Here is a 27,275-nt window from a genome sequence, read left to right on the forward strand (position 1 = left end):
GCGCCCGGGAGGAGGACAGAGAGACGCGCAGGGGAGACCGAGACAGGGCAGAGGCGGAGGGAGGCAGGGGAGGTTCTGGGAGGGCGGCGGGCAGCAGACCGAGCCCCCGCCGGGAGACACGGGAGGCGGGCTCGGGGACCGAGGGGCGGACGGACAGACGCACGGAGACCCAGGGGCAGCCCGGCGGGCGGCGGCGGGTCCCGGGCCGGGCGGCCGAGGGCTTCCCGGGGCCGGGGCGGGGAGCGGGGAGCGGGGAGCGGGGAGCGGGGAGCGGAGCGCGGGGAGCGGAGCGCGGGGAGCGGAGCGCGGGGCGGGGGACGGCGCGGAGAGACAGCGCGACGGCAGCGGGGGGGCGGCGGAGGGCCGGCGGCTGCGGCGGGGGCGGGGGGCGCGAGCGCGGGCGGCCGAGGCCATGGGCCCCCGGATCCCCGCGCCCTGAGCCGGGCCCGGCCCGACGATGCTGACGCCCAGGCGGCGCCGGGGGCGCGGCGCGGGGCAGCGCTGAAAGTTGAGCGGCCCGCGGGGAGCGGCGCGGGACGGCCCCGAGGCGCGGAGACCCGGACACCGACGGACAGACCCACCGGCAGCCGGGGAGGGGGGCGGGGCCGGCCCGCCGAGTGCGCGGGGAGGGGGCGCCGGGACTCCCCTCTCCCCGCCCGGGACGCCGCCCGCCCGCCCGCGCCGTGGGATGTAGAGCCCGCTCGCCGCCTTCTGGACCTTCGTCGGACCCTCCGCCCCGCGGTAAGCCGGGCGCACGCCCACCGCCGGCGCTGTCCGTCTGTCTGTCCAGCCGCGTGCGTGTCTGTCTGTCCCGCCCGGGGTGGGGGGGGGCATGGGCCCCGCCCGCCCAGCACCTTATCCCTGCGGGTCTCGGCTGCGGCTGCGGGGCCCGCGTTCAGCGCGGTCCAGTGACTCCTAGGGAGCTGGCAAGGGCTGTCGCTCTGTCCGTCGGACCGTCGGTCCGTCGGCAGCGTGAAGGTCTGGGTTGTGGCCAGAAAGGTGGAGAGGGGTGGGTGGAAGAGGTCTTGACCTCCTGCCCCGGCCTCGACCTTTCCCTGCCTCCACCCACCCCCAGTTGTCAGCTTGTTCTGAGGAGCTTCAAGGCAGGTGACTCCTGGCAAACGTGTGTGTGTGTGTGTGTGTGTGTGTGTGTGTGTGTGTAGGGGTCCCCTTTCCACTTCCCCAGCTGCAACCTGTTTGCAAATAGCCCTCTGATCTCACAGAAAATAACATCCCACTTCTCATGTTTGAGCACCTACTTTGGGCCAGGTGACCCCCAAGGAGGGTGGACAGGGATCCAGCAAAGAAGGTATTTCATATTCATAGTGGAGAGAGGCACAGACTGCTCTTCTGTCCCTACAGGAGAACCCCAAGGGAAGAGAGATCTGAATGAGCCCCTGAACAGGGAAACTTCTCTGGCTCTCCAACCAGCGTCAACATCACACTTCTGCCTCCACCGAGGCTCTAAGATGGGGAGAGAATGCAGGGAGATGGTAGGTGGGAGTGTGGTGGAGAGAGGGCAGCCTGGCTAAGTTGGCAAGCCAGGGCCTCAAGACCAGCAGGATGCTGAGCAGCAGGTTGAGGGAATGGAGGAGCTGAGGAATGGAGGTCCCAGGGCCACGCATGTGAGACCCAGGGAGGAGCCAGACCCGTGTGCATGTGTGTGTGTGTGTGTGTGTGTGTGTGTGTGTGTGAAATGCCTGTTCTGCTTCTCCCCACATCCAGTCCTGTGACCTCCAGGGCTTCCGGAGTTTGGGGAGCTATTGTCAGGACTTTTTGGGCCCTGAGAGCCACAATGTGGCCCTGCCTTGGCCTGGGAGGAGAGGAACAAAAGACGGAGGAGAGCAGTGGGATAAGGTCTGGGTTGCAACATGGCAGGAGCAAAGGCTGTTGGCCATTGAGCTGACCCGTATCCAAGTTGGAGCCGGGAGGGCTGAGCCTAGAACATTCGACTGTTCTCCACAAGGAGGAGGGCTCTTTCTGGGGCTTTCCACACTGGGAAGTGGGCTTCACATACCCTATATTCAGGCTCCTGGAAATCAGCTCACCGGCTGAGGGGCCAGCATCCGGAGCAAGTTACCCTCCTCCATGACCCTCAACTTCCGTATCTGTGGAATGAGGACACAGCTCTCTGCCCCACTGACCTCCAAGGGCTCAAATGAGCTGGGGGCTGTTCACAGGCTGGGGACGGTGCTGGGCAGATGGCAGTAAGGACTCATTTTACCTTTGGGAAGGTGTACAGCTAATGGGGAGAGAGGATGTGGCCTCAAATAGAGGATTGACCAAGGAAGGGTCCAGGAATTAGAGGGGGATCTGGGGTTTGGGAGCAATTCCTCGGGAACCTTTGGTTACCCTTGAAAAGGAAGCTCCTCTCCCAGAAAAAAGCCTCTGGAGTGAGTGGGAACAGTCAGAGCTGGCCTTGAGTATCTGCTGGGTGACCTTGGGCTGCTGGCTTGACCTTTCTGGACCTCAGTGTCTTCGACTGGAGAATGGGGATGTCGGTACTGACTTCACTGGGTTGCCAAGCGATTTACAGACTATGTCACGTCTCTGAAAGCAGCTTGCAAAAGCCTGGAGCGTAGTAGGTTCTTAGACATTTGCAGAACACAGAATGAAGTGGCTCTAGGAGATGCTGTGGAAAGATTTCTTAGCTTAGGATAAGAGGGAAGGGGAGGAGGAACAGTGTAGGCTTATAGGGCGGGTTGGTTCTTAATGTGGATCTGGGGGAGGCGGGGGCGAGTGCTGAGGGGGGTGTGAGGAGGAGGGGGCCCCTCTGCGGGGACCACTGAGTCACGAGGACATATAAGCAACATGACAACCAGCAACATGGTAACCAAGAGACTAGTGGCGGTGGGAAACGGAGCTGGAGCGGTGTGTTGGGGGGGCAGGACTGGCAGTCCTGGGGCTGGAGGGTTCGGGAAAGAGCCAGGCTGGACTCTCAGAGTGAGGAGGAGACCCCGAGGCCAGGTGGGCTGGGGCGGAGGGGTCCAGGGTAGAAGGAAAGGAGGTGACTCTGGGGTCTGCCGGGCAGGGGGGCTTCTCCAGCACCTCCCCAGGCTCCTCGCTCCTCTCCTCCACATCTCCACTTTTCATGCCTCTCCCCCTAGGATGCCAAATTTGGCTCACGCAATCTGTCGTCTCTCTTCTGAGATTGGCACCGGGACCAAAGCCGAGTGCATTACATGCATTACATCACCGCCGCTCCCCCTGCACGAGGAGAGGGAGGGACAGAGGGCCGGGGGGCAAGCGGCCAACCCTCAACTTTCATTCCTGTCTTCCTGCTCACTCTTGCCGCCTCAGTCCCAGGCGTTGGGGGCTTCCGGGGAGCAGCCGAGCTGGGCCTGGAGGCAGGACAGGGGCCAATCTTGGAGAGATCCCAGGGCCAGGGCAGGAGGTCAGATCATGTCGCTGTTCCCCTGGCTAGGTGGTACCTGGGAGACGGGGAGCTTCGGTTCAGTACAATTTGTCATTGCTTTGCTGGGTGACCTTGGGCAGATCCCCCCATCCCCTGCCCTGTGCAGTGTCTACGTCTGTGTGGAGAACAGTTGGCCACTCAAGATCTTGGTGAGTCTCCTGGAAAAAGATGCCCTTGAGCCCTGCTGCTTTCCTGGGCACAGACTGAGGAGTCCGGAATTTTGAGTGGCTTTCTGTGACTTTCAGCAAGTGCCTCTACCTCTTTGTGCCTCCATCTCCTCACCTGTCCAGTGGGAACGATAGAACCCTCAAAGGCACAGCATGTGACAGAGATAGTAGACGTAAAAGCTGAGAGACAGGGGAAGAGCCAGGGTCTCTGGCCCTGAAACCACGGAGCCCCGGGGGCCCAGAGGCTCCTTGCGTGCTGGGCGGCGGGGGCGGGGGGCGAGGAGGCAGTGGAACAGTGTCTCAGTACAGACAGGAAGGTCGGAGCTTAAGTCGCTGGTCTGATGTTTTACAATAGTGGAAACCAAGGCCCAGAGGGAGAAGTGGACTCCCACTTCAAGGTCACAGTGGTGGTTTGGCGGTAGACGAAGTAGAGCTGGGGCCTGAACCCAGGGCCCTGGTTCCCAGCCCTGTGTGGAAGTGAGTAGGCAGGCAGGCACACGCACACCCTGTGCACCTAGGAGTACGGAAGGCCCGGTTCTCGCTTTGGCCTCCTCTCTTCTCCCTTCCTGCTCCCTGGTTCCCTTCAGCTCCGTGAACGTTAATCTCATCTTTCATTTGGTCTACACTGAAGAGCTCCCTTTCAGGCTCATTTTGAAGCAAGTTTTAAGCAGTCCCAGGCAGGGAGAGGCTAGATTTGGGGTTAAGCTAGAAGATGATGGCCCCTTCTAGAAGATTCCCAGAGCTAGAGGTGGAGAAAGATGGGGAGCCTCTGTGGATGTTTTGTGAAATAGTGAGCTTCTCGTTCCCAGAGCTATTTAAGCAGAAACAGATGAGTACCTGCCAAGAATCCTGTCCCCGTGAGTCCTGCCTTATGGGTGAGGGAGAATGACATCCCCACGTCCCAAATCCCAGTGGCACCTGGAGGTGCCCTGGCTGTGTAGCCTTTCATATCTCAGGAGAGACTGGGGAGCAGCACCCAGCTTCCCAGCAAAGAAACTTACATTGTCAGGCCAGGAATTGGGTTAGGAGTTTTTGCAAATGGCTTTCTCTTGTAATCCTCCTCACAACCCTGCAATGTCGATGTGGTGTCCCTGTGTTACAGATGGGGGAGCCACGGCTCAGAGAGTCTATGTGATTTGCCCAAGGTCACGCAGCAGGAAAGTGGATGAGTCTGGATTGGAGTCCGGGCCAGTCTGATTCTCGGGGGCAGTCCCTGGGACTTCCTTGAGAAAAGAATGGAAAAAGTCCCTCCCCTGGGCTGGGGTTTGGCAGGAGATGATGTGTCGCCCCCACAGCATGACACCCCCTCAAGGATCCTCTGGGGGCTCCATTCTGAAGACATGGGTATAGACGTGCACCCAAGGAAGAACTGCCTTTACAAATGGGAAGACTAAGGCACAGAAACAGAGAATGTCCTGCTCAAAGGTGCCCAGCGAGTCAGATTTGGGTCAGGAGCCTCGTTCCCTGCACTGGTGGGTCAGGAGGGTCCTTCGGGCCCATGATTGTGTGAGGTCTGGGATTGGAGGTGCCAACTGCTCCAGGGTTTGGCAGAGCTGAGAGAGTGCTGGCTCAAGGCTAGGGCTGTGGGTCCGGGTAGGGGAGTTGGCCTGGGGAATGTGAAGGGAGCCGGAAGAGACACCAGCAGGGGTGGCAGGTCCGCTTCTGTCCTCCCTGGTCCTGCCCCAGGGCCACCCACGGATGTCAGTGCCATACACCCTGGGAGGTCCTGCGATCCTGTGGGTGGGACCTGCCTGGCAAGAGAGGAGGAGCTTGGCGCCAGCAGCCTTGGGTGTGGCTCCCAGTGCGACCTTAGGTCAGCTCCCCACCCTCTCTGAGCTTGATGTGCTGGTCTGTGTGACCAATGATCTATTTCCACAGCGTCACTGCCGCTGGGCTGTCATCTTAAAGTGCTCCTCCCGTGCCCACGAGGACCCTGGGCCCTGGGCATGGGGCGGGCAGGAATCTTGGAGGTTGGCATAACCTTTAAGCCTTCTGGGCGACTCAGCCTTCCTTGGGGTGTGGGGGGAATCTCCGGGCGCAGCCCTTCTTCTCCTTTTCATCTTTATTTTTCTCCTGCTCCCTCTTCCCCTCGCTACGTGGGCTGATCGCTGCTCAAACTTTTAATTCAGATGGTAATTGAAATAATAATACGGGCTGAGGCCCCTCTGCTTGTGACGCTGCAGCTGGTGGAGCTCAGCTATGAATAGACCTTGAGTCACACACGCACGCGCGCTCCTGTCGGCGCGCACCCGGGGCTCACGGGGTGGTGGGTGGGGTGCAGCTTGGGGGGCAGGGTGGGCTCACGCTCCAGCAGCCTCTGGGTCTTGGCCCCTCGCTCTCCAAGGCCAGGGATGCTTCTGCCCCTGCGGCCCACTCTCTGGTCCCTGGGCTGTGATGAAGCTGCAGAGACTTGGGACAGCCCGGCTCTGTTTACAGCAGGGGACACTGAGGCCCAGCAAGGGGGAGTGGCTGGCGGGACAAAATAGAAAGTGACTGGGCCGAAGATTGAGCGGGTGGGTTTTGCTTGATTCTGAGACCACGGTTCGGTTCGTTCTAGGACATGCAGGTGGGTGAATGGGGCAGGGGAGTGCTGGGGTGTGACCCTACCCCCCTTTTGTCTCCCCTCTCCCTGCCCCCCCCCCCCAGTCCTCCCTGCAAGCTCTCTTGCACTCTAGCACACACTCACACAACTCTCTCGCACGCTCCCTCATGTGCAGCACACTCAGACGCCCCACCTGGCCGCTTGGAGAGGTGGTGCTGTCGCTGGGGGAGGGGGGGAGCTGGGCTGACAGGGAGGTTTTCTTGGGGGTCCTGCTGCAGGAAGGGGGACAAGCTCCCATGTGCCAGGCTCTAGGCAGGCTTTGTATTCATGGTTTTATTTAAGCCTCCTTGCCACCCTGTGAGGGCCATCACTCTCACTTTCCAATTGAGGAAACTGAGGCTCAGCTAGCAGCCAGAGTTTACCCCAAGGTCCAGCGGGTAGAAACAGCCATATACCTCTGTCCTGCTGGGATACTCCCAGTTCCAGCCATTCTGGGACCCTCTGTTTGGCTTGCTGAAAGAGGAAACGTGTGTCCCTTGCAGTTTGGGGCTCCCCTTTATCTGTGCCAGTTCCCCCATTCCTCCCTGTGACCACCTGGGCCACAGTTATTGGCTAGCTCTAGTGCCAGCGGCCAGAACATCTGGTTTTGGTGGACAGGGGGTGGTGAGGTGTCCATGAGGGGCACTGGCAGCTCAAGGAGAGAGGCCACCAAGGCTCCTTAGTGTTCTGGGCCCCAGCTGAGCGGTGCAGGGAGAAGGTGTGGGCAAGGTCCCCTAGGCACTGGGAGCTTTGGTCTCCGCCTCCTCAGGTGGACTCAATGGCCTCTGGAAGGGCAGAGGGGAGTTGGGGCTGGACAGGGGGCATGCACTTGAGCAGAGGCACCTCTGGGCCTGAGAAGTTGCAGAAAACTCTCCCCGGCATTTTCTTATGGCTCCATATTATCCTGTACTGGCCCATACTCTGTTGGGACGTGGAGCATCTGAGCCCAGAGACCACAGTGAATTGCCCAAGGTCACACAGCAATGGTGGCAAGAGGTGGAGCTAGACTGGCCCTCTTGACTCCTCAGCCTCCCAGCCCCGGGACTGTCAACACCCACCTCTCTCTCTCTCTCTCTCTCTCTCTTTCTCTCTCTCTCTCTCTCTTCCTCTTTCTCAGATGCTCCCTATCTTGGGGGGCTACAGGAGGGAGGGAGAACTGGGTCTCCTCCAGCCTCTCTCTGAGCCAATCCTAGACTGGAGGGAGGGAAAAGGACAGCAGCCCCCCGGTCACAGCTGGTGCAGCTGCCCAAGTCATCTAGGCCTGGGATTGAATTCCGGCTGCACTCCCCTCACTTAGCCCTTGTGACCTTGACTGGATATTTGTCTCCCTGAAAACCTCTCTGCTCCTCTGTGACACAGGGACAACCTGTGGCAATGGGGGGAGGTACTTGGCTTTTCCCTTTTGTTGCCCTGTCTGCTGTCAGAGCACCCCCCAGGTCAACCTAGGCTGCAAGACGGGAGGGGAGCCGAGCTAGGCCAGGAAGGAGGGGGTAGGTGACTGGAGGGATTGATCCCATTTTACTGACCCAGGCGAAGCCTCTCCCCTACCCCACCCTGCAGCTTCCCTCCCAGCCTCTACCCCAGACTCCCATTGTGGGCCTGAGAAGAAGTCCAAGCCCTCTGCCCTGTGACAAAGTGCCACTCAGCCCAGGGAATGGATGGAACAGGGGCCAGCAATTTGGAAACTCCATGGGACCATATACGGACAGTGGCAGGTACAGAGCTGGAGGTGCCCTGGCTGTGGGCAACAGGGTGCAAGAGGGCAGAAGGAGCTCAGCCACCCTGACACATGGGCATCAGAGCCCCCAAACCCCTCTTCACAGGGAGCTTGCTATCTCCTGGGGCAACCCCACTGTGTCTGGAAGGTTCTGCTAAGGGATATGGGCCTCCCACTTTGGCTTTTGCTCTGAGGGAACCAGCCTCTTCCCTACAGGAGGGATGGCTGGCTGCCCCCTGCTCCCCCAAGGTTTCTCTCCTCTGGCTGCAGTAGTTCTAGCTGAGCCATGTGGATGGGAAACAGATCTGGGTTCAAGTCCAACTCCACCCCTGAGAGGCTGTGTGGCCTTGGGCAGTCTATTCACCTCTCTGAGCCTCCATCCCTTGACCTGTGGGGTGGGCTTGTTTCACCGCCTCTGTGGGTTGCTGGAAAGATCCATGTACTTTGAGTGTAACGTGGCCCATCGTTGACATGAGCCGCTATGTGGCCCGACCAGTCAGTGGCGACTGGTGGCGGTGGCCAGGCCCCAGCCCCCGCACTCACTGGCCATCACCTTCAGATATCTCTTCTCTAGTTATCTTGTGTGTCAGCGCCCAAACTCTCTGCTGAGCCCTCCAGACCTGCTCGGGTGGGGGTAGGGCTGGCTGAGCACCAGCGCCAGGACGTGCAGCTGCAGATCCTCAGGCCACCTGACCTTGGAAAGAGCCTCTCTGGCTGCGTTTCAGAGCCATCCCCCAGACACTGGGCAAGTGCTGGGCAACAGGGAGGAGAAGGAATCAGGTGGGGCAGAGAGCGGGCATGACCTCATGCTGGAGCTGGCCTGGGTCCCTGGGGTGACAGACCATGAGATAGGAGAGCAGACTGCCAGCTGTGGGAGGGAGTTACGGTTATCAGCTGTATTAATAGCGCACAGCAAAGCCTCACTCCACACACTCTGGTGGGCTGCCTGAGGAGGGGTGAGCTCCCTGTCATGGGAGGTATGCAAGCAGCTGCTGAATAACATCTGTTAGGGGGACAGCGGCAGGTTCTAGTATAGGACCAGAGGAAGGAATTAGACCCAGAACCCGGAGTCCTTACTGTCTGGGCCACGAGGCAGAGGTCCCGTGACCCTAAGGGTCTAACAGACTGTTCCAAGTAGTCCCTCATGAACTCCAACAACTCTCCCCACAGCTGTGCCCTCCAAAAGCCCATGCCCCTGGCATGGGCAGTCTTAGCTTCCAGACAGGCCCTGGAGGCTTGTGCCCACCCAGGGACACTGGAAAAGAACATAAACAAGCCCTAGATCCCATCTCAGCCAGGTCAGGGCTCCTGAGCCCCCGGCAGTGCAGGTCAGTGCTCTTCAGATTACATGCAGGTCCTGATCCATCAGTGGTCGTGAAACTGATTTAGTGAGCTCACTACTTGATTTTTTTAATGACACAGAAACTTTCAAGTGCTTTGTATGCAGTGAGGGCATTATTTTGTAACACTCTCGTTATAGGTCTTAAAATATATATGTTGTATAATGAATAGCAACGTATAGTGTGTTTGTTTTTAACCTGGGTGTCGGTCAGAAAGTCGGTCAGAAAGCCACTGCCCTGTATGGAAATCCTGGCGGCAGCACTGACAGAGGCTCAGGTGTGCAGATTCCTTTTTTTCCAGGATGCTCAGTCCCTAAGGATATAAGTGCCGACAATTCCAGGGTGCCACTATTCTGTCCTTAGACCTCCTTGCCGCGGCCCCGCAGCCCACTTACCTCAGAGCTCTGGAGCCCCAAAGCCAGCCCAGGGCCCACTCTGCCCAGCCCAGCCCTGGCCCAACCTCGCTCCCTCGTCCCACTCCCGGCTTGCCCCACATCTTCCCCAGGACCCCTCTAGAAGCCCTCTGCCCTTGCAGACCCTTCATGTTTCCACGCGGAGCTCAGCAAGGCAGGCTTGTGCTTACTCACTCCTCTTCCCCCAGCACATGGTAGGTGCTCAATAAACATTCATTCATTCCACGGTGATTTATAGAGCAACCCCCGAGGAAGGCACCGAGCTGTGGCGCAGACACACCAGGCAGGAGGGCAGATGCCACTCCAGCTCAGCATAGGCTTAGGGTGACGAATGAATGAATGAATGAGTGGAGTCCCAGAGTCTCTGGCCTTAGGAGCCAGCGGGGCTGAGGGCCAGAATGGTAAACACGCAGCCCTCTGCAGGGTATAGCAGGCATCCCGACAGGAACAGTCGCTCAGGTCTGTGGATGAGCAGGAATGTGGGGTGGAAGCAGAGGTGAGTGTTCCTACCACGGCCTCCGGCCCTTCTGAGAGCTGCCTGCCGCCCCCAGCATCCCCGCCCACCCTCCGGTCCTTGGAGCTTCTTTTAGGGGCCTAGAGCCCTTGGTGTGAATCAGGGACACCCAGCTCGCTCCCCCAGGGGACTCTTGGGGGACACCTTCAGAGAAGCTCTGCGGGCGAGTGCCACCGAGGCCTGAGGCTGCTGCTATCCTGCAGTCACTGCCACCCCACAGGACTCAGGCCAGGGCAGGCTTCCTTCTGGTCTCCACTCAGGGGCCGCCTCCGCCGGGAGGTTCTCCCTGACTGCGGTGCCAGAAATAGCTCCTCCTTGGTCACATTCTGTCATAGCCCCTGTTAGGTCCTTCCCGGGGATTATGACAAGCCGAAATTATCTTGTTTCTTTGTCACTCATTGGATGCTTGCTAAGGGTCCACTGTGTGCCAGGCCCTGGGGCCCCGGGGGTGAAGCGGAGTTTCAAGATCCCTGCACTGAAGCCGATAGCAAATGAAATGGGTTTGGAGCGGATACAGGCCGCAAGGATCAGGACACAGGCAGCGAGCAAGGGGGAGGGGGCGGAGGGGGGAGGCTCTGGGAGGAGGCAGCCTCTGACTCAGACCTGAAGGGTGGCAAGGTGCGAGCAGAAGCAGCGGAGGGACAACGTGGGACCCCAGCCTGTGTGGAGGTGGGATGGCAGGGGGAGAGGCCGTGGAGTCAGGCAGTGGTGATGCTGGGAGCAGGGGGCGCTCTGCAGGCTGCGTGGACACGTCCCACTGCTATGGGGATGGCTGGCTCTGGGAGGCCTGGAGGGTGATGTGCAGGTGTTAGTTAAGGAACCCCCCCCCAAAAAAAAAGGACCCCCTGGGAGGTCGCAGACTGTGATGGGGAAGGCAGGAGGGGGGCCACTGATCTGTCTTGGCGATGCTGGGTTTGCCCTGCCCCTCAGATGGTTAGCAGACGCCCAGTCCTCCCGCAGCTGCTCCGGAGGACAATTGGGGCGGTCAGGGTCCGTGGTATCTTCGGCCAGGCCAGCCTGGGCCCTGCCAGCCATATAGAGGCTGTAGGCCGAGAGTGGCCGTCGGGATTGGGGTCCCCAGGGCCAGCAGGACCCAAGGACCAAGGCAGGGGTGAGAAGTCAGGGTGCCCTTCAGGGCTGCTGAGCCCAGGAGAGGAGCCCCGGAGGGGGCTGTGGAGAGAGTGGGGGAGGACGCTAAGCCATCCCCTTCAAGAAGCGCTTCTGCCCTTTACAGTTTATAAACTCTTACCGTCCACCGCCGCTGCTCATCTTCCCAGCATGCCGACGCAGTGGGCGTTATTCCTCCCTGTCTTATGGATGTGACTCAGAGAAGTTAAGGCGTCTTCCCATGGCCACACAGCACAGAAGTCAACCATTCTCAGGTTTTCTGGGATCACAGGCCCTTTTGAGGAGGACCTGATGAATGCTCTGTAAGCCTCAGAAAAATACACATATGTATGCACTAATTTTAAAGCTTTCTATGTGTCTTTTTTTCTGTAGGTAATACATTCATATGGTTCTAAAATTAAAAAGACACAAACAGGAATACAGTGAGAATTCTTCCTCCCACCCCATCCCCAGACACCTGCTTCCCCTCCCCGGAGGCAGCCAGTGTCACCAGTTTCCTGGGTCTCCATCCACAGACAAGCACAGACAAGCAAATATGTGTGTCTATAAATTTCTTTCCTTTTTTACACAACTGGCAGATACTATACTCAATGTTCATCACTGTTGCCTTTTTTTTTGGCTTAAAAACACATCTTGAAGACCCACATTGCTCCTTCTGGGGCTCTTTTCCCCACCGGCTGTGTGAGATGTCGTTCGTGGATGGGCATCAGGCTGCTCCCAGGCCAGGCTGGGCAGACAAGGGGCCTGGCTTGTGACTCATGTGTGACTATCTGCAGGCTGAGGCCCCAGGAGGGCACCCAAGTGTCACAGGCAGTCCCATGGCTCCCGAAGCCACCCAGGGCCTCACAGGGCAAGGCAGAAAGTAAGCCTGGGACATGGCTCAGACATCCCCTACTCCTTCCTTTTCCCATACCTCTTCTTAGGTGTGGCCTGTGGGGGCCCATCAGAGAATCCAGGGAAACTGGTACCAGTGTGGGTGGCTCAGGGAGACGCTCTCCCCCGCCCGCCATCAGCCCCAGCTCCTACAGTCTCGTTCACTGAGAGACCAAGGTTGGGGTGGTGATCTCTGCACCTGCCTCCCCTTCCCCTGTTGGGGTGCTTGCCCTGGGCTTGGGCTGTGCTGAGGCCACCTCTGCTCCTGCCCCCTGACCCACCACAGCTTCCGTCCCCAGCACCTTGCCTTCTCCTGCGCAAAAGTCCTCACTTTGCCCTTTGTGGCTGAGAAGGGACAGCATCGCAGTGAAAAGGGGATGTGGGGCCGCTGGCCTCATGTGGTCTGGACTGGCCAGGGCTAACTGGGCAGCTGTGTTAAAACTCCTCTTCTCCTGGCTTCGGTCCTACTGTCCTGCTGCTCTTTCTCCATCGTCCACGTGCAGGAGATGCTCAGCACCTCTCCTCCCCAGCATTCCTGCCCCAGGTGGCTATACCCACTTCCACAACTTAAAACACCGCCACTGGTGGTCAGCATCACATGTCTCTGCCCAGACCTCAGGGTCTGACATGCTGTGGACTTCTCCATCTGAACATCCCATGGCCACCACATGATGGGAACCATCACTCCCTAAATCTGGTCCTCTTTTAGTGTCCCATTGTTACCTGTCCCCAGCACCCCTCCTCCCAACTGCCCCCTGCAACCTGCTGCTACTGCACCCCACATGCTCATCCCTTGGAGCCTGCTTCAAAGCCTCCTGCTTGCAGTGTACCACACCTGGGGCCCCAGCACCTCTCATTCCATGGGTGCACTAGGCTAGGTCAGTAGAGGCCTCAGGATCCACAGGAGCCAAATCGAGGAGGATTTTGTTTTTTTCAAAGTAGGCTTCACGCCCAGCATGGGGCCCAATGTGGGGCTTGAACTCAGGACCCTGAGATCTAGACCTGAGCTGATGTCAAGAGTTGGATGCTTAACCGATTGAGCCCCCCAGGCACCGTGAGGAGGTTTTATTTTATTTTATTTTATTTTATTTTATTTTTTATTGATTTATGATAGTCACACACACACAGAGAGAGAGAGAGAGAGAGAGAGGCAGAGACATAGGCAGAGAGAGAAGCAGGCTCCATGCACCGGGAGCCCGACGTGGGATTCGATCCCGGGTCTCCAGGATCGCGCCCTGGGCCAAAGGCAGGCGCCAAACTGCTGCGCCACCCAGGGATCCCGAGGAGGTTTTATTTCTTAAGCCTGGTACTGAATATACAGGGATTATTGTATTATTCTTTATTCCTATTTGTCTTAAAGATTTCACATGACAATTGAAAAGATCAAACTAGGCAAAACCCAACTGCCTGCCCCCCTGTTTCCTGTGGCCTAGAGGGCGAAATCCATAATCCTTCCCACCCCCTACCTCTGAGGCCTCCTCCTGAGCAAGTTTGCTCTCCATCTTCTTGCTCACATCACTCTCACTAACTGGACTTGCTGCACTTGACATGCAAAACTCCTTCTGGAATGTTCTACACCCCAGCTTTTACACAGACACACAATTCTCCTCACTGACTCGACTCCCAGTCACTACTCAGGGCTCAGTTTAAATGTCACTTTCTCAAAGAGGCTGTAGGGGACCCCTACCAAACCAGAGCCCCGTGTCCTTTCCCTTACATCATGCCAAACTTTTCCTTCAAGCAGCTTACCACAATTTCTGACCGCCCAGCTATGCAGATGCTATTACGTGTACACTGTCTCTCCCCAGCTGATCCGTAAGTTGGGTGAGTCTATAGCCTGGGTCTGACCCGCAGCAAGGGTGCCATGCATAGTAAGTGACCAAGCGACTCTGGAGGAAGATTGAGCAGCAGACCAGGTCCTGAGAAGCCACAGTGAGGCCCTTGGGGATTCAATCCCACCACCAATGAGAGAGCTGAGGCTGTTCTGGAAAAGAGAAGCCTCCAGGGATCTGCTCTCACCTTCTAATCCCTGTGTAGAAGAAGGGCACAGGTGTTTGGGGAACAGTCCCTTTGGTGGGACTGTCGGGCCAAGAGAGGTGGCTCCTATGGGGGTGGTGAGCTCTCTGTCAGGGCAGGGGCCAGGTGCTGGCAATGCAGTAAAGGGCACGTCTGCAGGTTGGAGCAGTGACCCTTAGGTCCTGTGGCTACCAGTTCTTGCCATTTGGCCACGACCAGCAGCCTCTCTGGACATTCTGGGGGAACTTGCTTTCTAAGCCTGTTCACCTGCTGGCTGAGTGGCTGGGAGGGAAAGTTGAGAGCTAGGGTGCAAAGCTGGAAGCATAAGCCAGTCCACCCCACACTGCTCGGGGCCTCTCTGGGAACCCAGAGTCTTTTTTTTTTTTTTTAATTTTTATTTATTTATGATAGTCACAGAGAGAGAGAGAGAGAGGCAGAGACATAGGCAGAGGGAGAAGCAGGCTCCATGCACCGGGAGCCTGATGTGGGATTCGATCCCGGGTCTCCAGGATCGCGCCCTGGGCCAAAGGCAAGCGCCAAACCACTGCGCCACCCAGGGATCCCCCAGAGTCTTCTGTGTGTCTGGCTCTAGAATCAGGGACCATGTCCTGGCTCCAGGTTGCCCTATGACAACTGCCTTATGCCCAGCTTCTCCTTTCCCCAAAGGTCTGATTTGACAGCATGGCACATAGTAGGGCTTGATAAATGTTTACTAAGTGGAAGAAACATGCAACGTGACAGTGTTTCTTCAGGGCAGGAGAGTAGAGTGTCTACTGAACGTGCTCTGGCATTGACTGCCTGCGTCCAAATCCTGCCTCTGCCACTAATAGGCTGTGTGACCTTGGACAAGTTGCTGAACTTCTCTATGCCTTAGTCTTCTGACTTCTAAAGTAGTGATAATAATGGTAACTTCCTCTGAGGTCACGGTGAGCATGGCAAGAATTGATCAGTGTAAAGCACTCGGAAGAGCGCCGGCACAGAGGAAGGACACACTAAATGCTCTGAGTGGATTTTGCAATGTCACACCGGTGGCCAGTGGGGGAGGGCCCGTGGCGGGGAGGGGGGCGCAGTGGGATTTCATGGTCCAGAAAAGTGTGAGGGAGGAACAGGGTTCATTGAGCCCCCACTATGTGGCCTGCATGTCTGTGACAACTGGCAATCTGCATCAGGCCCTCACGACTACCCTGCAAGGTAGGCATTACCATGTTCCTTTGCAAAGGAAGACACTAAGGCTCACAGAGGTTAGGGGATCTGCTGGAGCGAGGCGGGACCCATCCCACTTCTGGCCCAGTCCTGGAATGGGATGTTGTGGCCACTGCCCTCACTCAGCTGCTCCCAGGACCCGTGTTGGAAAACAACCCAGGTGGGGCCATGTGATGGGTGCAGGGCGGGCTCTGGGGAGCTGCCACTGAAAATCAGAGGGAGGAGGAGGGCAAGGAAGGACTGACTGGTCAGCCCTGGGAGTGATTTGTACCACTTAGCAATCACTTACTCTGCGCTTGGGCATGTGATGTGCATGATTCCATTTTTTCCTCATTACAGTTTTATGAGGTAAGGGTTATTGTGAGCCCCACCTAGAGATGATGAGCGTAGGGACCAGAGAGGCTAAGTAATGCGCCCAAGGTCACACAGGCAGAAAGTGGTACAGAGAGTCCAGGGTTGAAGCCTCTGCAGCAGGAAGACCAGGGTTCTTGAGACTCATGAAGACCTGGGGTCTGAGCAGGACAGGGGCCTCCAGAGGGCTGTGGGCAATGTCCCCCATGGCTAGATCCATCTTCAGGTCCCTTTTACTCTTTGAGGAGCACAGCTCAGCTGCAAGGCCTTGAGTCCTTTCTCACCCCCAGGCAAAGCCCTGTGCGTCCGAGCTGAGTGAACACTCACCCAAACCAGGCCCCAGACAGAGTCGGAGGAGTGGCCGGCCCCGGGGTCCTCAGGGGACTGAGGAAGGGAACAATGGTGCTAATTCCTTCCTGGGTGCACTGAGTCAGCCCCTTGGCCCCACCTCATCTCTATTGCCCTGTGTGCGCTCCTTCTGGTAGAGGAAGGGTCAGCCTCCCTGTGCAAGCCCCAGGGGCTTCAGAGATGAAAGGGACTAATCAGACTCAGGAACACCCACCCACAGCTCCTCTGTGCTGGGCGCCTTGTTTCATTACATCTTCCTGCTCTCCTGCCAGGGAGCAAATCTGGTCCCCCATTTTGCAGATGGAGAGAAGGAGCACCTGGCTGGAGCAGTTAGTGGTGAAGCCAGGACTTGACGCTGGGTTTCCCAGACCCCATCCCCCGTCCTGTGTCGCCATCATCATCATCATCATCACCACGACCACCACCACCATCATCTGCATTCCACCTGCAAAGCCCAGTGAAGCCCTCAGCCCGGGGTTTCTGTTCCTACTGGTTATCACACTTGCCTCAACAGGGGTCTGGTGATGTAGGTACTATCGCCATCGTGTCCACTTTGCAGATGAGGAAACTGAGGTCCAAAACTGTCACTAGGAGGTGACAGAGCTGAGATCAAGAGCCACGTCTTGCCACCCAAACACAAGGGTTTCGCCAGTGTGTTCTTTTCCCACAGTTGAGAAGGAGCCGAGTGGTGCAGACAGGCGGTGAGAGCTAAGGGGCTCAGAGGAGACAGGGCTGTGGCTGGCAGTGCAGCCGGGGAAGATTCAGAGACCGGAGGGGCTGGGGCTGGGCCTTGGGGGCTGCGGACAGACATGGGGGGATCTGGATCCGAGTTGAGCAAAGGGAGCCCAAAGCCAGAGGCTGGGGACCAGGGTGAGCCGGGGACCTGGAGCCAACCGGACCTGAGTGGGAGCCGCTTCTGCTGTGTGACCCCCATTTTCATCCCCACTCCCCAACCCCCAGTCTCTGATTTTTCAGCTGAGAAGAGAAATAATAACCCTGTTTGTTGCTGTGGTTGGTGCTTAATAAATACTTGTTAAATAAACAAAGGGTTGCAGTGACGCTTCAGTGAGACAGACCAGGCGGTGCCTGGCAGGGAGCTGACACTTCCAGAGGGTTCCTTCCCCGAGAGCAGCCACAGAGCAGGACAACAGGTTCAGCTGGCCCCAGAGCTGAGCAGTGTGACCTCGGGCAAGTCACTTCACCTCCCCTATTGTCCCATCCAGTGACCATGACATGCATCAAGGCCCTGCAGTCTGGCTTGGTGTCCCTACCTGTGGCCTTCTGCCCCCTTTCCTGCCTTCTAGAAAGCCTGCATGGCCCTGGTCTTAGGAAGGGCTGCTCCTGTGGGCTAGAGGCCAGGGTGACATGCCCCTGCAGCCACTAGTGATTTTCCCATGAGTGGGGCAGGTGCACCCAGGGAGATTTGACCTCACAGCCTGCCAGGGTTGCTGGAGTCCACTGGGGCTGCTGTCACTTTATCAGCTTTTCTTGTATGAAGGGTGTTACGGGCAAGGAGGGGGCATTTGGTGTCACCAAATCAGAAGGAAAACATAGTGACAGGCGTGGGGTCTTTTCCTGTCTCCTCTGGACCCCTGGCAGGCAGGGCCTCCATCCCCACTCAGGGAGGAGCAGGTTAGCAATGGTGCCAGCAAGTTGACAGCCCTGCTGCTCACATTCACTATCTCCTTGAGGCCGGAATGTCCTTGGCTAGCTGCTGCCTCCCTGTGCCACAGCCCTGCTCTTGGCCTCAGTTTCTCTAGTTATCCAGTGAAGTCTGGACTAGGGGCTCCAGATTTTGGACATTTACAGCTCAGTAAAATTAAAGGAAAAAAAGAAAAAACTTGGTAACTGGCACAGCATTGCCAATCCTTCACTTTGCCAAGAAAGGACATTAAGTTTTTAAAGGCAGCCAGCATCTCCCATCCGTACCATTTCCCCAAAGAAAGAATGTTTACCATGAAAGGAGTCTCAGGATGCGCTCAGAATCCCGTATAGTCCCGCAGAGGAAGCTGGCCAGGAAGGGGAAGGTCTCGTCCAAGGTCACCCCGAGAGGCAGTGAGAGGGGCCGGGCCTCCCAGAGCCCCTGCCGGAGGAAGTGTGCCGAAACCGTGTTCTATGTGTTCGTTTCATGGCACACTTGTTGCAAGAGGATGAGACTGGCTCCCTGCCTTCCAGAAAAGTATGGTTTCATTGTAGACATGATCCAGGCACCAGTACAACCAGGGAATGCACTCTCTCCGACAGAATATCTATATTCAGAGGAGGTGATACCCATCTTCTACGGTCTGTGCCCCATCTTTCCACACTTTGCCCTTGAGCCCTTGGGCCTTTGCCAGGAAGCCCCGCGTGACAAACAAGGGAAAGAAATCCTGGCTGTCTCCCGGTGGTTGTCACATGAAAGCACGATGCCAAGCTTCATACTTTTCATTTTCTGGTCGGGCATTGTGTGGGTCAGCCCACGCGCTGAGGGGTGAGCCTCTCATTCCTGCTGAAGGAGCGAGCAGTGACAGGAGTGCTCACTTATTTGGACAGGGCCCCCACCAACCGAGGGTCTTCAGGGGGACAAGCTCCGTGCAGGCTCCTCCGTGGCGGAGGGTGATGGGTTGGGGCGGGGGCAGCTTTCCCAAAGGCCCAGGAGTGAGCATTTGGGACTGTAGCTGAGCAGAGCAATGGGCAGAGGGCCCGGAATATCGCAGGGGCTTGAGAACACCGCTGTGACCAGGAGAGGAGACGCATGGGTGCAGGACAAGCTGCGCCCTGCTGGGCTGAGATGTGAGGCTGGAGGGACTGGGGTGACGGGAAGGGAGGGTTGGGGGTGAGGGTGGAAGCTGGGGTGGAGGGTGTCGGGTGGGGACATGGGGAGCCTCGGGCTCAATTTGGAGCCTGGGGCTGGGCTCATTCTGCCACTTGCCCTCAGGAACGGGAGAAGTAGGCAGTGCTGGTGAGGGAGGACTAGCAGCCCAGAGCATGCGGGGACCATCTCCCTTATGCTCACCCCAGGCTCTCCTGGAGAGCCCCATAAAGAGCCTTCTATGGCATGGGATGAACCCCCCAGGTCAGGGCCAGTCCCTGTGGGCAGACCCCGGGTTCACTGCTGGCCTTGGGTGAGGCCCTCATACTCTCTGGGCCTCAGTGTCATTTGTCAAAGGCCAGGTCACCACACTTTGTCCCTCTGCCTCTCTCCCTGGGGCCTGCGGGGGCCAAGCCGGTAGCCTCTCTTCTCTAGCCCCAGGCCCTATCCCAGGCACTCCAGGGAAGAGGCTCCTCCTTCCAGGAGTACCTTAACTTCCCAGGAGCTCTGGGGTGGGAATGCGGAGCCCCGGCTCAGGGCTGGCCCACCCTGCCTCGTTCGGGGACCCTTAGCAAACCCGTCCCAGGTCTGTGCTTCCTGGGCCTCAGATACAAGCTGAGGGTCTTGAAATTGGTGATCTCTGGTTCCTCCCGGCTCTCATTCCTTCTGTGGGGCTACTGGAGGAATCTGAGACCGTGGGGCAGAGCAGAGAGGGAGATGTTCAGTGAAGGAAGACCTCCCTAAACACCAAAAGGGGCCCCTGACCCCCAATTCCTCAGAGCTACCACCTGGAGCCCTGGCTGTGAGGCCTTGGGCCCAGGGCGGTGGTGGCAGACAGGGTCTGGGACTCCCGGCCAAACTGAGGACCCCTTAAGGGCCAGCACTGCACACCCCTAGTTTGTCTGTTAGATCTTCAGACTGATGGGTCTCACTGGTCCTATTTTCCGGATGAAGAAGCCGAGGCTCACGGCAGCCAAGTGACTTGCCCACGTTACAAGGCGGATGAAGGACTGCAGTACAGGACTCCGGGGCCCAGGGAGCACAAGCCGGGGGAGGAAGGAGCCGGGAGGGGGGAGGGGGAGGTGGGGGGGGCAGGGCTCACCCCCCAGGCCTGGCCCAGGGAGGGAGTCTCTCCCGGGAAGAGGGGAAGAGGCGCAGGCAGGCACCAGGCTGTTGATCTCTAAATTACAGCGTTGGCGCGCACCGGTTGCTGCGGCAACCGAGTTGTCCTGAACGGGGAAGTGTATAAACATTGCCACAGATGCACAATTAGATCAGGAAGAAGAATAGAACAGAAAATAGAAACTTCCAGCCTTATATAATTCTGGGCCAAAACGTTACCGGGCGCCCGGGCCCCGGCCCAGCCCCGCCAGCGGCTGGGGCCCCGGGCAGCACCCAGGGCCTCTCCCTCCCGGGCCGTGGCGGGGAGGGGGTGCGGGGAGGGCTGCCCCTCGTGGGCCCAGCTGGTGCTCCCGCCGCCCCCACTGAAACACAGCTGAGGAGGCTGACAGGCAAACCCTGCCTCTCGCCAGCTCCCTCCTGCTCTGGAGCCGCGCGAAGGAAGGCAGGGGGGTGACTGGCTTTGACCAAGCACCTACTACCTCCTGGGTCCTGCGAGGTAGGCTTTGAGCCCCCGATTTTACAGGTGAGGGGAAGTGAGTCTTCTCAGGTGTCGCAGCCAGGCAGCGGGTGTGCCTGCCTCCCGGCCTCCGCACGTGGGCCCACGGATGTTGACAGCACCTGGGGGCGGGGGGGCACCGAAGGTTAGACACACCTGAGTTTGGATTCGCCCAACAGCTAGCTGTGTGGCCTTGGGTCACTTCCCCTCTCTGAGCCCTGCTCACTCACCTGTGACATGGGACTTACCCTCTCTGAGCCCTGCTCCCTCACCTGTGACATGGGACTAGCGATGCCTCCATTGGAGCCAAAGTGTGGGGGCTCCCCCTTCCTCCATCTCGACCACTTCCATTGGCGTCTTCACCCACTTCTGTTCCCAACAGGACCGGGGACAGGACGGGAACCCACATGGGGCTACGGGGCCCAGCACAGTCTTGTAGGACTTTCCACAATGATGGAAATGTTCTGTATCAACTCCGTCGGGAGATGGGAGCCATTAGCCACAAGTGGCTACTGAGCGCTTGAAATGGGGAGAACTCAAGTTAAAATTGTATTTAATTTTAAGTAAACGCACAGAGCCGCAGGTGCCGTTGGCCGCTCTGTCGGACAGCACGGGAGGACGGCCAGCCCCAGAGACAGCCAAGAGGGCAGCGGCTGAACCCAGGGAGGTGAGCAGGGGCCAGAGCGGTCACAGCTCCCTCCGCTCAGGGCAAGTGGGGCACGTGGTGGAGCCGAGATGGGTACCGGGAGGCTCCCCAAACGGGGTGGGGGCCATGGAGGCTCAGAAGGGACAGCCGGTGGCCTCAGCTTCTGGCCCTTGGAGGCGCCGGCTCGGCCCCCACGCTCCCTCCCCGTGGTGGGAAGCACCCCACCAGCCACATTCTGTCCCCGGGCCCCGCGGTCCTGCGGCTTAGGCCCGGCCTTTCCCTTTCTGAGCCAGCATCTCACCTGTCGGGCTTCTCCTCCCCAGGCCCTGCATCTTCCCAGGTGACCACGCCGGCTTCAGGACATGCACGGACACAGCCGCAACGGGCAGGCCCACGTGCCCCGGCGGAAACGCCGCAACCGCTTCGTCAAGAAGAACGGCCAATGCAACGTCTACTTCGCCAACCTGAGCAACAAGTCGCAGCGCTACATGGCGGACATCTTCACCACCTGCGTGGACACGCGCTGGCGCTACATGCTCATGATCTTCTCCGCGGCCTTCCTCGTCTCCTGGCTCTTCTTTGGCCTCCTCTTCTGGTGTATTGCCTTCTTCCACGGCGACCTGGAGGCCGGCCCGGCGGCGGCGGCGGCGGCGGCGGCGGGGGCCCCGACGGGCAGTGGCACAGCGGCCCCGACGGCCCCCAAGCCCTGCATCATGCACGTGAACGGCTTCCTGGGCGCCTTCCTGTTCTCAGTGGAGACACAGACGACCATCGGCTACGGGTTCCGGTGCGTGACGGAGGAGTGCCCGCTGGCGGTCATCGCCGTGGTGGTCCAGTCCATCGTGGGCTGCGTCATCGACTCCTTCATGATCGGCACCATAATGGCCAAGATGGCCCGGCCCAAGAAGCGGGCGCAGACGCTGCTGTTCAGCCACCACGCGGTCATCTCGGTGCGCGACGGCAAGCTCTGCCTGATGTGGCGCGTCGGCAACCTGCGCAAGAGCCACATCGTGGAGGCCCACGTGCGGGCCCAGCTCATCAAGCCCTACATGACCCAGGAGGGCGAGTACCTGCCGCTGGACCAGCGGGACCTCAACGTGGGCTACGACATCGGCCTGGACCGCATCTTCCTGGTGTCGCCCATCATCATCGTCCACGAGATCGACGAGGACAGCCCGCTCTATGGCATGGGCAAGGAGGAGCTGGAGTCGGAGGACTTTGAGATCGTGGTCATCCTCGAGGGCATGGTGGAGGCCACCGCCATGACCACCCAGGCCCGCAGCTCCTACCTGGCCAGCGAGATCCTGTGGGGCCACCGCTTCGAGCCCGTGGTCTTCGAGGAGAAGAGCCACTACAAGGTGGACTACTCGCGCTTCCACAAGACCTATGAGGTGGCCGGCACGCCCTGCTGCTCCGCCCGGGAGCTTCAGGAGAGCAAGATCACCGTGCTGCCTGCCCCGCCGCCCCCGCCCAGTGCCTTCTGCTACGAGAATGAGCTGGCCCTCATGAGCCAGGAGGAAGAGGAGATGGAGGAGGAGGCGGCAGCCGCTGCTGCTGTGGCCGCAGGCCTGGGCCTGGAGGCGGGCTCCAAGGAGGAGGCGGGCATCATCCGAATGCTGGAGTTTGGCAGCCACCTGGATCTGGAGCGCATGCAAGCCACCCTCCCTCTGGACAATATCTCCTACCGCAGGGAGTCTGCCATCTGACCTCCAGGCCCCGCCCTCATCACTTCCCACAAGAGCCTCTGCCGGGGGGTGGGATGCCAGGACACCCTCTCCACACTCAGGACAGAGCTGACCCTGGCTCCATGGACCTCCTGGAGGGAGGTGGGGGCTTCAAAGACTGGGGAACCCCTTCCTGTTGACTCCAGAGCCCAGGCCTGGGAAGGGCCCAGGATCCCCTCTGCCCTGTCAGCCTACCTACTGGCATCTCGGGGACCCCAGACCCACCACCCTTTTCCCACTGACACTTCAAGGATGTGCCCCCTTTACTCTCAGAACCTTGGGGAAGGCGGCTGGACTGCTGGGGGGTGGGCATCATGGGGTTCTGGGGTGGGCAGGGGTTAGTGTGGGGGGAGGGAGGGCGGGGGTGCGTTTCTTTTGCATGACTGTGACCTGTTGCTCTTGACTTTCTTTTGTAAATATCTATAAATGGAGAGATGGAGGCACCAAATCCACCTTCTGCCATTTGTACCTGCAAGATGAGGAGGTGCAGTCCCTCTCTGTGAACCCCTCCCCCTCCCGGCCCAGTGAGCCTAGCCCCTTCCCCTCGCCCAGCTGGCTGGTCCCCAAAGCCAGCCATCCTGGCCCCTGGATGGTGTTGGGTTTGGGTGCAGAGGTGGGGCCCCAAGGGGCAGGACGAGGACCATCCCCTCCCTGTGGTCCCTCCGGATCCCCGGGGTCCAGCCCAGATTGACAATGGAGTTTGTAACTATATATTTTTAATAAAGTATATGGTCCATTAGGGGTAGGCTGATTGAAGATGACAAGCGGAAGAGAAGAGATAGAGTGAGAGAGAGAGACCAACATGATGTGAGTGTGTCTGTGTGTGGTACGTATGTGTCCCTTTCTGAGACACTGACCCTTGGAGGGGACTTTACCACCTGCCATTCTCCTTCCTGGGATCCAATGGGAGAGATCCCCAGCAGGGTTCAGAGGACCTGGGCTTTGCTACTTAACAGCTGTATGGCTGCCAGCAAGTTGCCCATCTGCTCTTGGCCTCAGTTTCATCATCTGTAGAATGGGATGAGCCACTGCTCCCTCCTGAGAGATGATGGGCAGGAAAGCCCTGTGTGGATGTCAGCTAACCCTCTGTAACCAGGGAGAAGTGGGGAAGGCCTGCCTGGTTACATCTACACACAGGCACACACTCCAGGCTGGGCTGATGAATTTGCCCTCAGGACACTGGTGGGAAGCTGGGAAACCTGGTCCTAGTCAGACTTGGTCTCCATTTCACTGTAGGTGGGACTTGGGGTGAGTCCCTCCATTTCTCTGGGCTTCAGTTAGCCTGTGCTGTGCAATGAGCCACTCTGAAACCTAGACCACAGTGCCATATTCTTTCTGGAGCTTCTGTAGGTGGATTTGCCTGGTTTCTCTAGGCTCCCTCTAACAGCCATGGAATGTCAGGTAGGCTGTACCATCCAAGATGGCCTCACCCATCAGGTAGTTGGTCTGGCTGTCAGCCCGGGCCTCCCTTCTTCCAAATTCCTTCATGGCATCTCAAGGCAGCAACCTAAGAGGCACGAAGGCAGAAGCTACAAGGTCTCCTGAGCCAGGCTTCGAACTTGACATCATCTCCACCGCATTCTATTGGCCAATGAGGTCACGAAGGCAGCCCAGATTCAAAGGGTGGGAAATCCGACTCCAGCCTTTGGAAGCATGGTAGAGCCACATGGCAAAGGGTGTCCACACTGGGGCGGCATTGTGGCCATACTTGGTAGTCGATCACAGAACATTTCAATTTTGAGAGCTACTCCAGCTCTACCTCTAGTCTAGGTGCCAGCTGTGTACCCAACAGTCAAGGTGTAAGGAAGCAGAGGGAACCCTCACTGTTCCCAGGAATCTTCTAGGTAAAAGGTGCCACTACCTCAGGAAACACAGGCAACTAGCAGGCAAGCTCACCTACTGTGAAGTGCTGTGAGCTGTGAGCTGCTTTGTGAATGATGACACTTCACCAGCATTGGCAACGTGGCTGCCATTCAGGTAAAACATTGCGCATCCAACGTGCTTTAACAGTTTGTTTTTTTTTTTAAAGATTTTATCAATCTATTCATGTGAAACACAAAGAGGGAGGCAGAGACATAGGCAGAGACAGAAGCCAGTTCCCCACAGGGAGCCCGATGCAGGACTCGATCCCAGGACCCCGGGGCCATGACCTGAACCAAAGGCAGACGCTCAACCACTGAGCCAGGTGCCCCTGCTTTAACAGTTTAACAAGAGAACCTGAGGCCTCTGTCCTGGAGAAAGAAGCTAGCCTGGGGTCCAAATCCCTCAACAAATAACTTGTCCTAATGCCTCCCTTCACATGACACCCTTCACATCCCTTCATTCACCGAACTCTTACCAAATGCCAAGAAACAGGTAGACAAGGATTGTGGTCTCCATCTTCCTGGAGACCTGGGAACTAAGGGGCTGACTTGAACCAAGGTGGAGCCTGGCAGAGGCTAGGAGGCCTGCTTCCCTTTCAATCACGCTCTCCCAGGCAGGGGCTATGTGAGAGGCAGGGCTGCCCCCACCCAGACTCCCCAGAGTGCACCTGTGGCCTTCAGGGGCCCCTGAAGGGCCTTGGGGAACCACTCGGCAAGATAAAACTCAGTTTCCCAGCTGCCCAAGCTCTCAGAGGGGCCTTTGGTGCCCTTGGGCCAGGCGGGAGCACCCCGGGTCTCACGTCCTACACAACTGGTCAGAGATGTCCCACCATCCAGTCCTCCCCACCTTCATCGCCTCTGGCCAACCTCATTCCCAGTGATGCTTTGTTTGGCGCCTGGGTGACCAGCAGTAACTAGAGACCTCAGACTCAGGCACCCTCGGACTCAGAATCTTTGACCAGAAACGCATCTTAGAGGTTAACGCGAGGGTATGACCTGGAGGAGACAGGATAGGCAAGTTCTGACAAGGGCTGGAAAAGCAAGGACTTTCTAGGGTGCCAGGGAGGAGTGCAAGCCTGGGCACTGGAGGGCGGGCGGGAGGGGCCACAGGTGCCAGAGCCCAGAGGCAGGGGGGGCAGGGGGGCGGGCCCGGGGGAGGGGCCACAGGCTCGGAGCCCACAGGCAGCACCAAGCTGCAGGGAAGCTCCAGGGCCACACCGGCTGCCTGCAAACCCTTGCTCGCTCTGCTCTGTGCTGACTCACCTTCCCTCTCCCACCTGTTCCCCTTTCTCAGCCCTCCCACCTGCCTTCCCCCCCTGCTCGCTGGCTGGCAGCTCCTCTGATCTCTTTCAGGGGCTCCTTAGCGGCGCTGAAATGGGTGGGGGTGTCTGCTGTATCTGAGGTGGAGGAGCCTCAGGTATCACGGAGCCTGGAATCATGGGAGCAGGCTGGCTGAAGGAGAGCTGCTGGCCCTCCCTCACCGCACCCCATCTTCCCAGCCGCAGCTTCCCTCCCCTCCCCTGCACCCCCCACATCCCCCCTTCAGTCACAGCCTGGGGGATTGGTGGGCGGCAGGGAGGAAAGGAAGGAAGGAGGGGGTATCAAGTGGGAGAAAGGAAGAGAAGTGGGGGCAGGGGGGTTCGGAGGGTGTGGTCTAATGAAGCTGAAAACCTCCCCCTCATCTTGCCTCCAGTCCCACCCTTCAGGCATCATTCCTGGAGGATCCTCTTTGCTTCCTTCCCGCCAGCTCCTGGGAAACCTGTTCCTTACCTACTCGGCTCAGCTGTTTCACCTGGTCAGACTCCCACCTTATCCTTGCTGGTCCATAGTTAGATCGCCGGCTGTGATGGGGGTGGGGGCCCTTCTGCCTTCGTCTGGCTTTTCTCACCGCACCTTTTTATGGGGACTGACTTTTCTTAGTATTGATGGAGTCTCCATATTTTCCATTTTTAATGACTACATGATGTTCATAAAAATCCTAGAACTCAGAAGGGCCTAGGCCTGGGGGCCTAGGCCTGGGGGCTCAGTCGGCTAAGCATCCCACTCTTGGTTTCGGCTCAGGTTATGATCTCATGGTCGTGGGGTCGAGCCCTTCACTGGGCTCCATGCTCAGCATAGAGTCTGCTTCTCCCACTCCCTCCCCCTCTGCCTCCCTCTCTGCTCCCACACATGACCTCTCTCTCTCTCTTTCAAATAAATAAATAATATCTTAAAAAAAAAAAAAAAAGTCCTAGACCTCAGCATGACAAACCCTCACAGGTGGGCCTAGAGGGGAGTAACCCTGAGCCCCATTGTCCTGGACCCCAGCCCAGGGGCTTCCCACTACTGCACAAAGGACCAGCTACATAACTTGCGGGATCTGCTGCAAAATGAAAATAGGTGTCCCTTGTTCCGAAGTTGGGGAGACCCAAAATATAAAGATTTTTCCTTTCTTCAGATTACCTCCTCTGCTGAGTGTGCCCCAGCGTCCTGTTGGACTTCACTTAACAAAACACAAGCTCAAAGATAAAATTAAGAATTTTAAGACAGAGCCTACAGGGCATTAAACTCAGCCAGTGAAGCCAGCCC

The 27,275-nt window shown here is 58.3% G+C and overlaps 1 protein-coding gene across 9 annotated transcripts; it reads left to right on the forward strand.

Annotated features, from left to right (window-relative positions):
- The first annotated feature begins 349 nt into the window (after window positions 1–349).
- KCNJ4 (potassium inwardly rectifying channel subfamily J member 4) lies at window positions 350–23,584 on the forward strand. Of its 9 annotated transcripts, none has more exons than XM_041756750.1 (3): window positions 350–741; window positions 20,858–21,142; window positions 21,445–23,584. In XM_041756750.1, the coding sequence occupies exon 3, from the start codon at window positions 21,484–21,486 to the stop codon at window positions 22,825–22,827; it is 1,344 nt and encodes a 447-aa protein (XP_041612684.1). In that variant the 5' UTR covers window positions 350–741; window positions 20,858–21,142; window positions 21,445–21,483; the 3' UTR covers window positions 22,828–23,584. The 9 variants fall into 9 exon arrangements, with proteins under 9 accessions (XP_041612684.1, XP_041612687.1, XP_041612690.1 ...); XM_041756753.1 differs by having other exon boundaries at window positions 21,040–21,142; XM_041756756.1 differs by having other exon boundaries at window positions 21,051–21,142.
- Window positions 23,585–27,275: the final 3,691 nt, after the last annotated feature.

Source organism: Vulpes lagopus, chromosome 5 (genome assembly GCF_018345385.1).
Source record: "Vulpes lagopus strain Blue_001 chromosome 5, ASM1834538v1, whole genome shotgun sequence".
NCBI classification, from domain to species: Eukaryota; Metazoa; Chordata; class Mammalia; order Carnivora; family Canidae; genus Vulpes; species Vulpes lagopus.